Source organism: Cervus elaphus, chromosome 28, assembly GCF_910594005.1.
Source record: "Cervus elaphus chromosome 28, mCerEla1.1, whole genome shotgun sequence".
NCBI lineage: Eukaryota > Metazoa > Chordata > Mammalia > Artiodactyla > Cervidae > Cervus > Cervus elaphus.
This window is the reverse complement of record NC_057842.1, coordinates 46,946,772-46,962,335: the sequence shown is the minus strand read 5'-3', so window position 1 is coordinate 46,962,335 and position 15,564 is coordinate 46,946,772. Positions and strand designations below refer to the sequence as shown.

At 35.1% G+C, this 15,564-nt stretch overlaps 1 protein-coding gene across 5 annotated transcripts in view; it reads right to left on the bottom strand.

Annotated features, from left to right (window-relative positions):
* HACE1 (HECT domain and ankyrin repeat containing E3 ubiquitin protein ligase 1) overlaps positions 1-15,564 on the bottom strand; it is a 117,550-nt gene that overhangs the window by 31,979 nt on the left and 70,007 nt on the right. For all 5 annotated transcript variants that reach the window (XM_043889944.1, XM_043889946.1, XM_043889948.1 and 2 more), the window contains 5 exons: positions 9,135-9,246; positions 8,943-9,040; positions 8,689-8,776; positions 4,569-4,718; positions 3,791-3,987 (listed from right to left, as the gene is read on the bottom strand). In XM_043889944.1, the coding sequence (XP_043745879.1) occupies positions 3,791-3,987; positions 4,569-4,718; positions 8,689-8,776; positions 8,943-9,040; positions 9,135-9,246 (645 nt within the window). The remainder of the gene's footprint in view (positions 1-3,790; positions 3,988-4,568; positions 4,719-8,688; positions 8,777-8,942; positions 9,041-9,134; positions 9,247-15,564) is intronic.

Genomic DNA, 15,564 nt, shown 5'->3' with positions numbered 1-15,564 from the left:
AAATTTCTAATGGTGGATGCAATGTCTTTCAGGATTTGGCCCCTGTCTACTTCCTCCACTTCATCGTCTCCCATTCATTTACTCTGCGATCTAAGCTAACATCTAAAACTCTGACCTACCCATGCTTACCGCAACGTATCATGCTCTATCATCTCTGTGCTTTCCTATAAGCCCAGAATGTTTCTTTCTCCCCTTCATTACTCCTATCTGATCACTTAATGCTTTTCCTCTGCAACTCAACTTCCATGCTATTTCATACATTCCCTGATATCCTGTCTCATCTCACCTCACTTTTTTCCCGTCCTAGCCTGAATGAACTTTAGGATTAGTAGGGTAAAGGTGTTAACGCTTAAAAGCCACAAAGCTTACTCTTCAGTTCTAAGAACTAGAACTGAAGGTCTAACAAAAATATTTCATTCCTAACACCCTTTGGTCAAGAATTGAAAACTGAAAATGAAAAGTGAAAGGAAAAAGCTCTTCTTTAAAAAGCTGAAAATACCATTTAAATGTAAATGTTCATCCCCTGGTAATTCAGTCATTTTCTAAAGTGAAAGGGTTTTTTTTTCCTCTAGATTTTAAAACAAACCACAGATACAAAATTAAATTTAAAAGAGCATTTTATTTCAAATGTGGAGCAGATATATATTGTTCTCCCTATATCACCTGTATTTATTAATGTACTTTTTTTTAAACAAATGTATTTTACCTATTTGGTTTCAGTCTGTAATTACCAAAGCCTTTCAATAAAACAGGAATAAATGACTCCCCCATGTGGAGATCAGCTTACATACACTTTTTTCTTACTAACAAGCTTGGCAAGTCATTTAAGATTCAATATGCTTACAAATTCTGAAGCTGACTCCAAATGTGGCAATTATAACTTTACATCTATAAAGATAAATAAGTAAAAGGCTGACCCTAGAATAACAAAAGTTCATGACAGAAATATACATTAAAAAATGACATGTCTAAAGAAGACAATTTGAAAATTTTATTTGTAAACTGAATTCTAAATCAAGTGATCAATTTAAGATATTTCTAAAGATTTTTAATTTAAAAAATCAGCTTGCTTATTGCTTACTGGTAATATTAGAAAATGAAAAGGCTCAATTTATTGTGGCAATTGTTTATATTAGAAAAACAAAAGCTGAGAACATATTAGTGATTGAGATCCTCGGTTACCGAAGCTCATCATGAGACAGTAACACTGACATATATACACCACCACGTGTGAAACAGACAGCCAGTGGGAAGCTCCTATATAACACAGGGAGCCCAGCCTGGCATTCTGTGATGACCTACAGGGGTGGGCAGGGTGACAGGAAGGCTCAAGAGTAAGGGGATAAACATATAGTTATGACTGATTCACCCTGTTGTATGGCAGAAACCAATACAACATTGTAAACCAATTATTCTCCAATTAAAAACAAAAAGCAGTTAGCCTGTCATTAACAAAACAGTGTCAATAGTACAGTGTTAAACTTAGAAACAAAACTTCCAAGCTTTTTAATGTTACAGGACTATTCCAGCCTCAGGCTAGACCATGATCAGGAGTATAACCTTAACATAAATGTATCTGTATTTGTTATTATTTATTAAAAATATTCCTTCATTCTAGATTTCAACAGAAAGATACAAAGGCAAAAGAATTAATAAAGAACATTTAAAAAATCTAAACAAAAATCACATCAGAGTGGGAGGGACGCTGTTAGGAGATACAAGTATAAATATAGCTATTTACCACGCAATTGCTAATAAGCCTTTATACTTCCTCATATAAAATATATCTGAGAGGAATGACAGATCCACCTACCAGATAGTGTATTCACAGAGAGGAGTCACGTATGAGGGTCTCCCATGAAAAGCAATCTCTTGGTTATAATGAAGATTCTATTCTATGACTTTATTACCCCTAACTGAGAGGAAGTATCCAGTGTAAATAAAATAATAAATGCACTATGAGTGTGTGCGTGCTGAGTCGCTTCAGTCATGTCTGACTCTTTGCAACCCAATGGACCCACCAGGTTCCTCTGTGCACGGGATTTTTCCAGGCAAGAACACTGGAGTGGGTTGCCAAGCCCTCCTCCAGGGTATCTCCCCAACCCAGGGATCAAACTTATATCTCTTATTTCTCCTGCATTGGCAGGTGGGTTCTTTAGCACTAGTGCCACTTGGGAAGTACTATGAGACAGACAATCTAATAATTAAATTTTTTAAAATATTTCCATTCACTGACAAATTCATCAATCTAATTTTGCTATTTTAATGGCATTTTAATCTTCTAGAGCTAAACATATTCATTATATTAAAAATATATTAAAAGATCTTCCTCAATGTGATTAATTTTGCTAACAGGATGAAGAACATTAGACTTGAAACTAGGAGATCTGGGTTTTGGCTCCAGCTTTACCATTAACTCTTCAGACTTCAGTGTCTTCATGTGTAAAAAATGACAGGGTAGACCAAAATTAGTAAGTATAAATGTGCAAAAACTCAGCTCCTGATTTTATTTTCCAAAACTAAATTTCATGTATTTTTTTAAATATGTATAGTATCTAAGTTTCAAAAAGTAAAACTATATAGCTTAACTTAGGTCTTCATTCCTACAGATAAATGAAACCCATGAACCTATTTTTATAGAAAACTATTCAATAACAACTAATGTTTGGGTTGTGTTTTTCAGTTTACAAAATGCTGGTACCAATTCCGCATGGAAGGTGTTATTATTCCAGTTATACAGAATAGAAAACTGAGGCTCAAAGAGGTTAAAATATGGCCAAGTCTTTTGGCCTTTAAAAAAACAAATTATATTAAATCTTTAGTCTACAAAACAATTCAATGATTATTATTTTTATAGTTAGCTGATCCTGAAGCAGTCTTGGAACTAAAATCCAATGAAAGAAAAGGAAAAAGGTTTTAGTTCTGGTTTACCATAACTTGCTACTGGTAAATGACCGAATTGGAATTCCAAAATCAGATTTTCTGACTCTCAATTTCCTAATTTATCAAAACATAAGACATATTGGAAAAAAAAAGTGCAAGTGAAAGTCACTTAGGTGTGTCTGACTCTTTGTGATCCCATGGACTATACAGTCCACGGAATTCTCCAGGCCAGAATATTGGAGTAGGTAGCCTTTCCATTCTCCAGGGGATCTTCCCAACCCAGAGATTGAACCCCCGTTTCCCACATTGCAGGCGGATTCTTTACCAGTTGAGCCACAAGGGAAGCCCATATTATATATTAAAGTAATATAACTTTTAACAGTGTATTTTAAAACATGCACCAAGTTTTTAAAAATATATATACAAACAGGAGATATAATATTAAATAAAAATAATCAAGTTATAAAGTTAAAAAAAAAAAATCAAATTCAGAGGTCTAACAGAATATACTGGATCCCAAAAGTGTGTACAAAATTTAAACACTGGAGTTTTTTCTCTGTGTTGGAACTCAATATTTTACAGTGATTTAGTGCAAATATGATATTGATGTGAGTTTATATTTCTAATTGCACGTTTTGATATGCACATGCCCAACTTATACAGTCAACTGAACTGTGCTCTAGGCTGCTTAAGAAATTGCCTCAGGATATCTAACACAGCACAGAAATGATCCTTTATAATTTGAAGTTTATTTGATGGTTTAGTCAATTTAAATGTTTTATCTGCTATAAATGTTACAAAACTCACAGTAAAAGTTTTTCTAGCTAGTGCCAAGACTTTAGAGCAATTAGCAAAATATCAGGGCTAAATTACAAACAATGGCTAAGGTAAAAATCTGAATACTTACTTTGTTATTTTGTGTTACAAGAATACTTCCACCCCCGGGTTTCAAGGGCACCTCTTCCATTGCTCCAAACACATCAGTCTCAACAGAAAAAGTTAATTCTAGACCCAAATCACTAATATCATTATCTAAAATCCATTGCAAGTTTTTGGCATATTCTGGATCAATGGATGCCACATCTTGGTAATTCACAGGAATACCTAAAAATGCAAACATACAGCAGTTACATTCTAAATGTTTCTGCCTTCCCCTGTCTGTTTAATGGTGAGACACTGCCCTCTACAGATACTCTGTAAAACTGCAGAATATTATAATCCAATTCACAGCAAGATTGAAATGAAGGCTAATTCCTAAATTTGGAAGTCTATAATGTTACTGCCACATTACTACAATGTAGTCTTTCTTTGAAAGAGCTCTTTAGGAAATTATTGTAAAAGTGCCAATTCTCTTACATATATTAATATTAAAATGTATTTTTAGCATAAACATATACACACTAAAATGGGAAAAAAAATTTTATCAAAAATGTAGATTATTTTTTTCCTCTCCCTCAGGCCCTCAATGCCTTACATATGTTGACAGCAAAACAGCAGAGGCAGAGCAAAATAACATCAATCAAATAAACCTCCAATCAAAATAAAAATTATTTCACCCAACTGCCACGACTTACTTAGCTTTCCCTAAAGACTATTTAAAAAACACTCTAAAAAAAAATAAATAAAAAATAAAAATTAAAAAACACTCTAAATATATGTCTATGGAAATAACAATAGAGCCATACCAAGAATGTGCTTATAGAATGATCTCGTGAAGTAAATGTTCACCAGTTGCCTGTGGTTCAGAGCTAATCCCAAGATCTGTCCAGCAAACCGGAAATAGTTCAAGTGATCAGGATTTACAGAGGAGTTGCTATTGGGTTGAAAAGTTGTCCCTATCAAGATAAAATAATTTATTTTTAAGATTATGTATAAGAGAGGTCATCTCAATGCAGGTAAATTATTAGCTCACAGACAACTTCAGCAAAGCTAAGGTTACATTGTGCATACACTTCCATAAGAACGTTCTGTGTGGAATATTTAACAGTGGAATTGGAAATACTAAAGATAATCATTAATTTTCATAAACTTATCAAAGTAAGCCTGTTCAGAGAGAAAATTTTAGAATACTTTTCACTGAAGGTAGCTGGAAGATGTGTCAGAGAGATCCTAGAAACACATAAACAAACACACGTGCACATGTGTTCACATCTTCCCAAGCAGTGTGGAAATAGCTATTTAGGCTGTGAATTAGGGCAGACATTGTCTCATTCATCTATACATGCCCAGTACAGCAGGTATTCACCTCATTTTGTTCCTCAAAGAATAAAGCACTGCAAGAGAATAACTAAAATTTCTAAATGTACAACTGTTTTCATCATAACAAATAAACAAGTTTGAATAGGTATCACTGAGGTATAAAAGTTAAAACAGTATCAGTAATAGTTACTACTGCCAAACTCTAGCGCAATAGAGTGCAATTTCATTTATGTGGGGGAAAAAAAACGCCTGGAAACAGATAGTGATGAATGTACTTAAGGCCAGTGAAGTATACACTTCCAAACGGTTAAAATGGTAGATTTTGTTATGTATATTTTACCACAATGAAACGGTCTCAAAAAAAAAAAAAAAAAATCCAGTGCAATGGAAAAACCTAAACAGCAAGATCTCATTCCTCTTTTCTTATTTTTTCATGTGATCACTACCTCAAATTACAAATCCTCTCATTCACTCAAGAAATATTTATTAAGATCATGCTATTTACTTCACTTCTAGGCACTTGGGCAAAAAGAAAGAATAACTGATAAATCTAATGAAATAACATCAAAAATAAATAAAGGAAAAGCAAAGTATTGGAAAGTAAACTGTTTGGCTATTGAGCGTACATTCTTGTTTGATGGCCAAATTTATTCAATACCCATCAGTGAACATCACCTCTAACCCCTGCACAGCTCTGGGAATTAAAGACATGAAAGTGACCAGGCAAGGGCAGTCTCTGTCTCACTTGCTGGATGACATGACAGATACATAAGTGAAACTTTACTCAACAGGAGCATACATACTCTAACTCTTTGTGCTTCGCTGGTCTTTATCAGTGCTGGCACTGGACTAAATTACCATGACCAGTACGTTTACTTAAATGTAAGGTACACATACGGATGCTTACAGCTGAATGACTTAAAAGGGCCACTGTTAAGTATCTTTTGAGAATCATTCCCAGTCACAATGTAAGACTGGGTATTAGAAGTCAAACCAAAGTTTTGTGAGATGAAGAAAGACTTCAAAGACAAACAAATATAATTTGAAAAATAACAATATTCTGAGAATAATCACAATTTTACCTATTTCCCCTCATAAGTCTGTACATAACTTCTTTAAGTACTTACTGGGAAATCTGAATTATCAAAAAGAATAGATACAGAGAAATCAAAAGAACAAAAAGGAAATAAACAAGGGGAAAAGTCTTCAGGAAATGCGTAAATTTTTAACTTGAAAATGCATTAAGATAGAATATAAAGTTTTATAATGTCATGCTTTAAGTTCAAATCCGTAAAACTTGACAGTTCATCATCTCAGAAAAAACCTATTCAAAAAGAAAATATCATCTTCACAGAATAGTAATAATAGACCCTAACATTTATTTCTGACTTCTATGTGCCAGGCATTGGACTAAGCATTTTTACACATCAGCTGATTTCCCACTACATTACAAACCACGGGTAATCATCATTTTCAAATAAGGGAACTGAGCTCCAGAAATATTACATTTACAAGCCCAAGATCATAGCAAAAAGAAGGACAGCACAAGGACTGACATTTAGTAGAACACACCAAAGACACTGCTCTATAGTAAGCATTTTAATTTAATCAGAAAGCACATTTTAAAGAAATTACTGTACATATTAGGTCTACCCAAGCATCTCCCATATTTGGGAATCCTAAATGTAACTTTCTAGAACAAGAAAATGTTTTATCTACTTTTTAATTTATTAATAATATAACCCCAAAGAGAAAACCTATATGGCTTATGAAAAGGAAGAGTCACAAACTTTACGGTCTATGTGCTTCAACATATTATCTGCTATAAATCTATAGAGTAAGTGGTGGTGATGGTTTAATATCTAAGTTGTGTCTAACTCTTGCAACCCCATGGACTGTAGCCTGCCAGGCTCCTCTGTCCCTGAAAGTTCCCAGGCAAGAATACTTGAGTAGGGTGCCATTCCTTCTCAGGGGATCTTCCTGACCCAGGGATCAAACTCAGATCTTCTGCACTGCAGGCTGTCTTCTGCATTACAGGCGGATTCTTTACCAACTGAGCCAGCAGGAATGAGTAAGTACATCTGGTGTGATTTCTAATGATTTCACACCAAATATATTTCTCAGATATGAAACTAAAGAGACAGTTTAGAATAAGGGACTATAAAGAAAAGATATAAATCTAACATACAATGTCTTAATGCTAAATCTTGCTTCAAAGATTAGGCCTAAATAGCTAAATCAGGGCTTCATCATACTTGTCATAAAAATCACAAAGATGCCAATTTATCTCAGAGAAAATAATCAAAAGGTTACAGAATTAAAGCAGCAAGTCCCATATTTCTAGATTATTTCAAATACATCAAGTGTGTTTGAGGAGCCCATCAAACAGGTGAATTCCTGCAGTTGCCTAGAATCATGAAGCCCAGCCCCACTTGCTTCTCTTAGAGTCATCCTTCTTATTCAGTGGAGATTTCTGCTGGCTTGGTTGAATGCAATCAGAAACTATAATTAATGAGACACTCTCTTCTTACAGAAGAATTTAAACACTGAGAAAGAAAAAAATTTCAGAAAATAAAAGCAACTGTACAAAGCATTTAAAAACTAAAATCCCATCTTCACCTGGATGTAAGTCTTCTTAAGTTAAAAAACTCTCAAGTATATATCTTATACACATGAGGTGGTAACCACTTCCATTTAGTCTACAATGTATGTGTATTAGTCACTTAGTTGTGTCCGACTCTTAGGAATCCATGGACAGAGTTCAGCAGTCTCCTCTATCCATGAAATCCTTCAGGCAAGAATACTGGCGGGGGTTGCCATTCCCTTCTCCAGGGGATCTTCCCCACCCAGGAATCGAACCCGGGTCTCCCACAATGCAGGCAGATCTCTACACTGTCTGAGCCACCAGGGAAGTCCTTTAGCCTACAATATCAAATAGTAAGTCTGTAGGCAGCAAACAACATTTCAATAAGGAAGAGTTTTTTATCTGTATTACATGGTTAAATAAAAGCTTTTTAGTTACCTCGTCAATCTTTTAAAAGGACTGAAAACAAAGTTACTATAGTAATGTAAACATACTATAAGTTAACATTTAATACCATGACTCCTAGACTTTGTTTTTAATGATCAAAAAACTTCAAAGAGTTGGAAACTCATATAGGGTTAGCAAATTTTAATTTTTCCAAACAAGCACTTATATTTTTTTGAAAGTTCACCTACTAGCATCATTTTATAAAAGGCAATTTTAATTCAAGAAAAGTAGACTAAAGGACAAGCCTTAAAGTGAATAAATTTAGTTTTATTTTACAAATAACTGATGAAAACTTCCTTGAGGCTAGCAACAGTACTTGAGATAAGCATTTGAGAACCAACTGCTTATAGAGGAAAGAATGCTACGCTGAGTCAGGTTCTACTCATGATCCTACCACTTGTGAACGGCTATTAATAGACAAAAATTCTGAATTTCAATTTCCTCATCTATGAAAAGGGAACAGTCACCCTAGCTCACAAGGCTACTATAGAAATCAAAGGATAAAAGGCACTGAAGTAGTGTAGTCTGAAAACGTGACAAGTCACAGAAAAAGTTATCTCGACTGTACAACTTACCATCAGCTGACTGGGTAAACAATGCATAATCAGGGTTGACTATCTCATTAGACAGAATATCAAACCACTCACGGACAACACCTTGACCCTGAGTTCAAGAAAATAAGATTAAGTATCAATAGAAATGGTGAAATTTTTTCTAAATTATAATAACATTAAATTTCTTCCATTATCAATTAAATATTAAACTTTATGCAAGGGCTTTTCAATCTTTTATAGACAGTGATCTTAACAACACTTATTTGTACACTCACCATGCCTTCTTCTCCATGAAACCGTACAGCAATTCCTTGCTTTAGCTTTGCACAATTTGCTTTTGACACAACTTCACAGCTACTCCTAAAAATAGAATCTAAATATGTAGCAATGGTTAATTTTACATACTAAAATTTACAAAAACTAGTATTTTGTGCCTTATACACACATCACTTTATTTCTAAACATACCTCTATGAACCAGCAGGATATCATTTTCATTCACTGGCCTGTGCACCATGTCTGAATCTGGCTGTCCTGAATGCAGATGTTCATAGAACCATTCACAGCGATCTTTAAATGGCTACCCCAACAAATAACAGTGAAATATGTTAGCAGGATTTCAGTCACTTAACTATCAGATTTACTTAACTAGCATTCTAAATGTCCTTTCTACAAATAATCATTCTTATACATTTACAATTAGTTCTAAATAATGTTCTGACATTTCATCTACTATTCACAAAAAGGCCTATCTAAGTTGAAATACTTTGACTACCTAGATAGTGTATTTCTTTTAATTCCCTGCATTATCTACAGAAAAGACTTGATAAAAGAATTTAATATCAGACATACAATTGAACACACACTCAATTTCTTTTAAACCCCAAAAGGTTTGTAAGAATGAATTTCCATATCCAGAGAAATTATGTTGCATACTCCATTTAATTTTCCATGAAAACAATCTTTACACCTAATTCTAACTTCTATCCTTTGAACACATGCAGCAACTAAAATGGAATTTGTTAAACTTTTTTCTTTCCTTCCTCCACCCTAAAAACTGAAAAATAAGATCTTGTGAACAGTTAAGATAGTCTCTACCTTTCATTCATTTGCCAGATATGCAAACTGTGATTTGTAATTTTATTAATCAGAAAGTATTACTGAGTACCTAGTACGTGCAGATACTCCAGGTAACATAAGAGCTGTAAAAATTTCACTGCTAGAAACTGTCCAGTATAAAGAGATAAGACTAACACTGAAACAATTCAACACATATAATGATACCAAGTTCTAAACAGTAACATACAGATCACAGTGTACTAAGAATCCCGAGACTGTGCAGATGAGTGGAGAACAACGGCTTCATGAGACCCTGGTCTGAAGCAGGACTTACAGGTGGGGAGGATCTGTTCAAGCAGAGGGGAGAGAAAGCACAGCAGGCTAAGGGAGACAAGAAAAAGGCACAAAAGAAACACGTCCCCTGGAAGATGCAGTGACGGTGCCAGCATAGCCCTATATACATTGAAGGAAGGAAGTTTTTGTAAGTAAATCAAGGACATAATTATGGATCCTTCGAATCAAGACACAATGGCCACTGAAGGTACCTAATTGAGTGATATGGTCCTGGTCATAGTAGGAAAGAACAATAAAGAAAATCTGAAAGACATTACTCCTTTAAGAGAAGGTCTCTAAGGACAGAACTTTACATCAGAAATAGCTGAGAGGGGAAACCCCCTGCCCCACCACTATCTATCTCAATTCCTAGGAGGTACTGGTGAACATAACAAATGAGATCTTAAAAATTCTGAATTTAAGGTTAATAGGGATATAACTACTAAGAGCTTGGAAATAAATACTAGAATGTTCTGCAGGTGAGACACTGGAAAGAGTCATGAATGAAGATAATATAGGAGACAAGGTAGTATCTCATGTTCAAGAGATTAAAGATATAGGGACATACACCAAGAATAGAGAAGTTTATGATCACAGGTCAATACTGAGAATTTGCTTATTACCAAATGATACACACAGCTAGAAAAGTCAAAGGAGAATCAGGGTGCTGCACTACCACAAAAGCCAACAGTTTCAAGAGACAAATATGATCAATATCCAACACCACAAAGAGGGTCTCTCTCATGCAGTTTTTAGGACACCAGTAAATTTCTTTATCTGAGCAAAATATTATTTTGCTTCAAAAGACTTAAACACCACTTTTAACCAATTCTTAATAAAATATTTTTATGAGAATAACTTGTGCAAGATTAATTTTTGCCTTTTAATATCTGTTCTTCCAATAAGAAAAATGTTCCCTTTCCAAAATTAAATGTATAATTTTATCCATACTTCTAGAAGTTTTCCACATTTTGAATAAAATGTTGCTATTGTTATATTCATTACTGGGTTATTTCATTTTTAGTACACAGACTAGAATGTTAAGTGCTTGATATTTTAATGCTGATTATTCCTAAAATCTAGGTAAAAGAGGAGAAAACATTACACAGAAGTAATTTAAATAGGGCTTTGAATTTTGATAAACAATGTTTTGAAATCCTAGATCTATCACTACTAGGTTTGTGACCTGAGGGGAATTACAAATCCTCTCAGAACTTCCTACATGTAATCCTCTCAGTCTTCCTACCTGTAAAGTGGGGAAAAATAATACCTACTTGGAATTCTAATTCTGAGGATTAAAGGAAGACAGTAATTATTATAATCACAAATTAACTAATGTTTATTAAAGCACCTATAAGCCAGGTACTATTTTAAGCACTTAACATGCATTTTCACATATAACCCTTACAACACTCTGAGAAAAAGGGACTCATTATTATTATCCCCATTTCACAGAAGGGAAAAGTGCAGCACCAAGAGGTTAGGTAATTTGTGCAAATACTCAACTCCCAGAATCCGAACTTTGGCCACCTGATGCAAAAAACTGACTCTAATCATTAGAAAAGACCCCGTTGCTGGGAAAGATTGAAGGTAGGAGGAGAAAGCGACAACAGAGGATGAGATGGTTGGATGGCATCACCAACTCAATGGATATGAGTTTGAGCAGGCTCTGGGAGCTGGTGACAGACAGGGAGGCCTGGTGTGCTGCAGACCATGGGGTCGCAAAGAGTCGAACAAGACTGAGCAACTGAACTGAACTGAGAATGCTAACAGATACTGTTCTTATCACTCACACCAATGTTAAAATGACTGCAAGTAAGTATTTTAAATGACAGTAAACCTACTTGCCATTATAAGAGATTAAATATTAAACTCTATCCTTTATCTAGAAAATGAGAACCAGTTTTAAAATAAACATACATGACAACCTTTTTTTTAAGTAATTCAAATGTAACATTAAAAGGTACAAAAAGCTAGTAAGTTACCTGTTAAGATCAAAATATCTCCCCAACACATATATGTACATATGCCTACAAAACCAAAGGACACATTTCTTTATGTAAACTTTCTGAGTACCTGTATTTCCATAAAATAATTCACAAAACAGGACTGATAACAGAGGCTCCTCTTAACAGTATCTGTACAGCAATACAAAATGTCTCTCCCTTTAACTACCAGGCCACCTGAAAACCGCCAACAGAAGAAGTAGTCAATCCCTTAGCAGAGGTAGTTGTTTTTACTTTTTTCTGTCATAGCCTCCAGTTTCTTAGTATAGTACAATGGTGTCTTTTTCCCCCTAACGTAAGTAAGTTGCTAACATGATGTCCAGACAGTCCTAGAAAATACTTTAGTATATATTTCCTACAAACAAGAGAATTCATCTACATAAGCAGTTCACAATCATCAAAATCAGGAAATTAACACTGATAATATTATTATATCTAATCTTCAGACCCCATTTCAAGTTTTTCCAGGTTCCAAATAATATCCTGTATAGCATAATGACTCATGAACTGTATTTATTAATAGCTGTCTCTTTGATTTGGCACAGTTATTCTGTGCTTTCTTAATTTTCAGGACCTACATTTAAAGACTGCAAGTCAGTTATGTTGTAGAATGCCTCTCAAGTAGAGTTAGTCTGACTATTATGGTGTCACAGAGAATGGGACACAACTTAGTGACAGAATAACAACCACCATGATTTCCCATGATTAAATTCAGGGTGTGCATCTGTGACAGCAATATCTAAGAAGTGATGCCATATTCTCAGTGCTGGCATGCTGGTATGTCTGCTGGGATCATTGCCAAGCTTTTCCACTGTAAAGTTCCTTTTTAATCTTTGTAATTAGTATTCTAAAAGGAGATACTTTGAGATTATAAAAATATACCACCCTTCATCATAGTTTCCATTTATTCATTAATTCTTTCACTATAGATTTACAAGCTTCAATTTTATTTGCAGTATTTTGCCATCATTATTTATTTTGATGTTCAGATTATTCCAGATTTGGCCACTGGAGTCTATTCAAGCTGCTTCTGAATCATTTTGACACAACCTCATCATTCATCATTCTTTGAACAACTTTCTTGCACAATAAGATGATCCAGGCTCATCTCACACTTTCCCTGAATTAGCCATTTCTCCAACAGGCCCTAGTCTACTGAGAATGGCATTCAGAGGCCAAGAAGTGGATCCCAGGTTTGCTATATCTATCTAGCGACACTGGAAACTCTAAGTTCACACTGGTATCTCCAATTAATTCAACAGTACATGATTCATTGTTTTCCTCCAACTTTTAACTCCTTTCTCCAACAGTAAGACACTAGGCTTCCATTATCTTTACTAATTCAGTCAACTGCTTACCTCATACATAATCAATCTTCAGTCACTGATGTGAACCATTCAGTGCACAGACACCCTATACCCCACTCAAGCTCTGTTACCCCACTCAAGTTCTGTCAAACTACTCTGAGCAACTATCACCAACTTGCACACTGGACATCCTCCATATATTGCTCCAACTCACACACTCTATGGTGAGCTCCTCTTCCACACATACACCCTCCTTTAGCAGGTCCAAGCTCCAAAACTCCCACTGGGCCACCACTATGCATGTGGACACCTGTATTGGTTAGGTGACAAAACCCCTCTGTGAGTCAAGAAGGTGGATGGCTAATGCAGATGCTTTTTGAATGAATCACTCAGGAAGGGAAGAGGGAAAAGGAAGTGAAAAACAGAGACAGTATTAAAAATAGCAAACTACCTGTTTCAAAAGCTATGTTTCTTTTACCTATAATCACATTTACTCTAGAATGGCTAATGGTGCAGATTAAGAAAATGAATTTAAGAACCAGAGAAAATTTTTTAGATTCTAGTTCCCCCACTAAGCAGCTGAATGACTTAAACAAGTTATTTAACCTCTTCAGTAAATAAGTACCTATATCATATGATTGGTATGAAAATAAAATAATCTATATAAAACAAATGTATGGAACCTGACCTAAAGTTAGCATTCAATAAATGTAAATTATCACCACTACTTTCTCTTTTATATCATCATTATTAAACAGATGCCAAAGAGGACCTATATACATGTGTATAATTTTATAAGGCTTAGTTCTTAGCTTTTTTTAATTATTGAAAGGAGTACTTACTGTCCCTGAAGACATTTTAAAACACCTATAGCACTTATCTTATGACTAATAACCAAACCTTTGCCTCCAGTCTAGCCTACATTTCAGACAAATTATTTCCTAAAACTTTGACAGGCTCATGTTATTCTCCTGAAATAAAGTTATCAATGGCTCCTGACAGTCTAGCAAATGAAAATTCTTCAATCTGGCAATCAAGGATCCATGTAGTATAATCCTAATCTACCTTCCCAGAATTATATCTCATTCCTCACCTACACAAAATCCCTGCTTTAACCAACTTTCCCATCTACATGCCCTGATCCATATCTTGGCTAGAATGTTCATCTTCCCCATTTCAGTTCAGTCGCTCAGTCGTGTCCAACTCTTTGCAACCCCATGAATCACGGCACGCCAGGCCTCCCTGTCCATCACAAACTCCCGGAGTTTACTCAAACTCATGCCCATCGAGTCGGTGATGCCATCCAGCCATCTCATCCTCTGTCGTCCCCTTCTCCTCCTGCCCCCAATCTCTCCCAGCATCCCCATTTATTCCTATCAAAAATCTGCATGTAAATCCACCTCCTCTTTAAAATCTCCCTTGACTAAAGCAGCCAAAAGCAAGCCCTTCCTCCCTCAAACTCCTGAAGAACTAGGTAACACTGTGGTACTACAATTACAATATTTTACAGGTACATTTATTATCTCCCCTGCTAGGGTGAATTAAGATCCCTCTGGAGATGGAACATATGCTTTTGATCTACAAAACAATTATCACTTATTGAATATATGTACCAGTCACTATTTAAAACATATTCTTCACAACAGACGTTTTATGAAGTTAAAGAGTCATTATCTCTATTTTTGTAAATGAAGATCTCAAGGCTCAAGAATGTTAGAAAGATGCCCAAAGTCACATATCTGATAAGTAGCAAAATGAGCTTTTCCCAAGCATGTCTCATAAAAAATGAGATATACAGAATGAACCCTTGGGAAGGAAAGCTCTCTTGGGAAGGAAAGGTCAAATAAGTTTGGAGGATTAACAAAGCTAAACCACTATATTTACCAAAGGGCTTCCAAAGTCTTTAGTAAACTGCTGATATGCTTTATAAATCCCCAACAAGGCATTTGTTATATTTCCCAAATGTATTTGGGGATTTTATCCCCAAGAACCATTGGCTTTACAGGGTTAGTGTTCCATTTGAGGAATGTGACAAGGTGCTATCTTTGCACACAGTAGGCACTCAATACACATTTCTTAAATTTACTCCTCATACGAAAGTAACACACTAGGGTAATTCCATATACTAAAGAATAAGGTAATGTCACTTCACTTACAGCAGGTGGTCTCTAGTAATTACTCTACTGAAGAGTA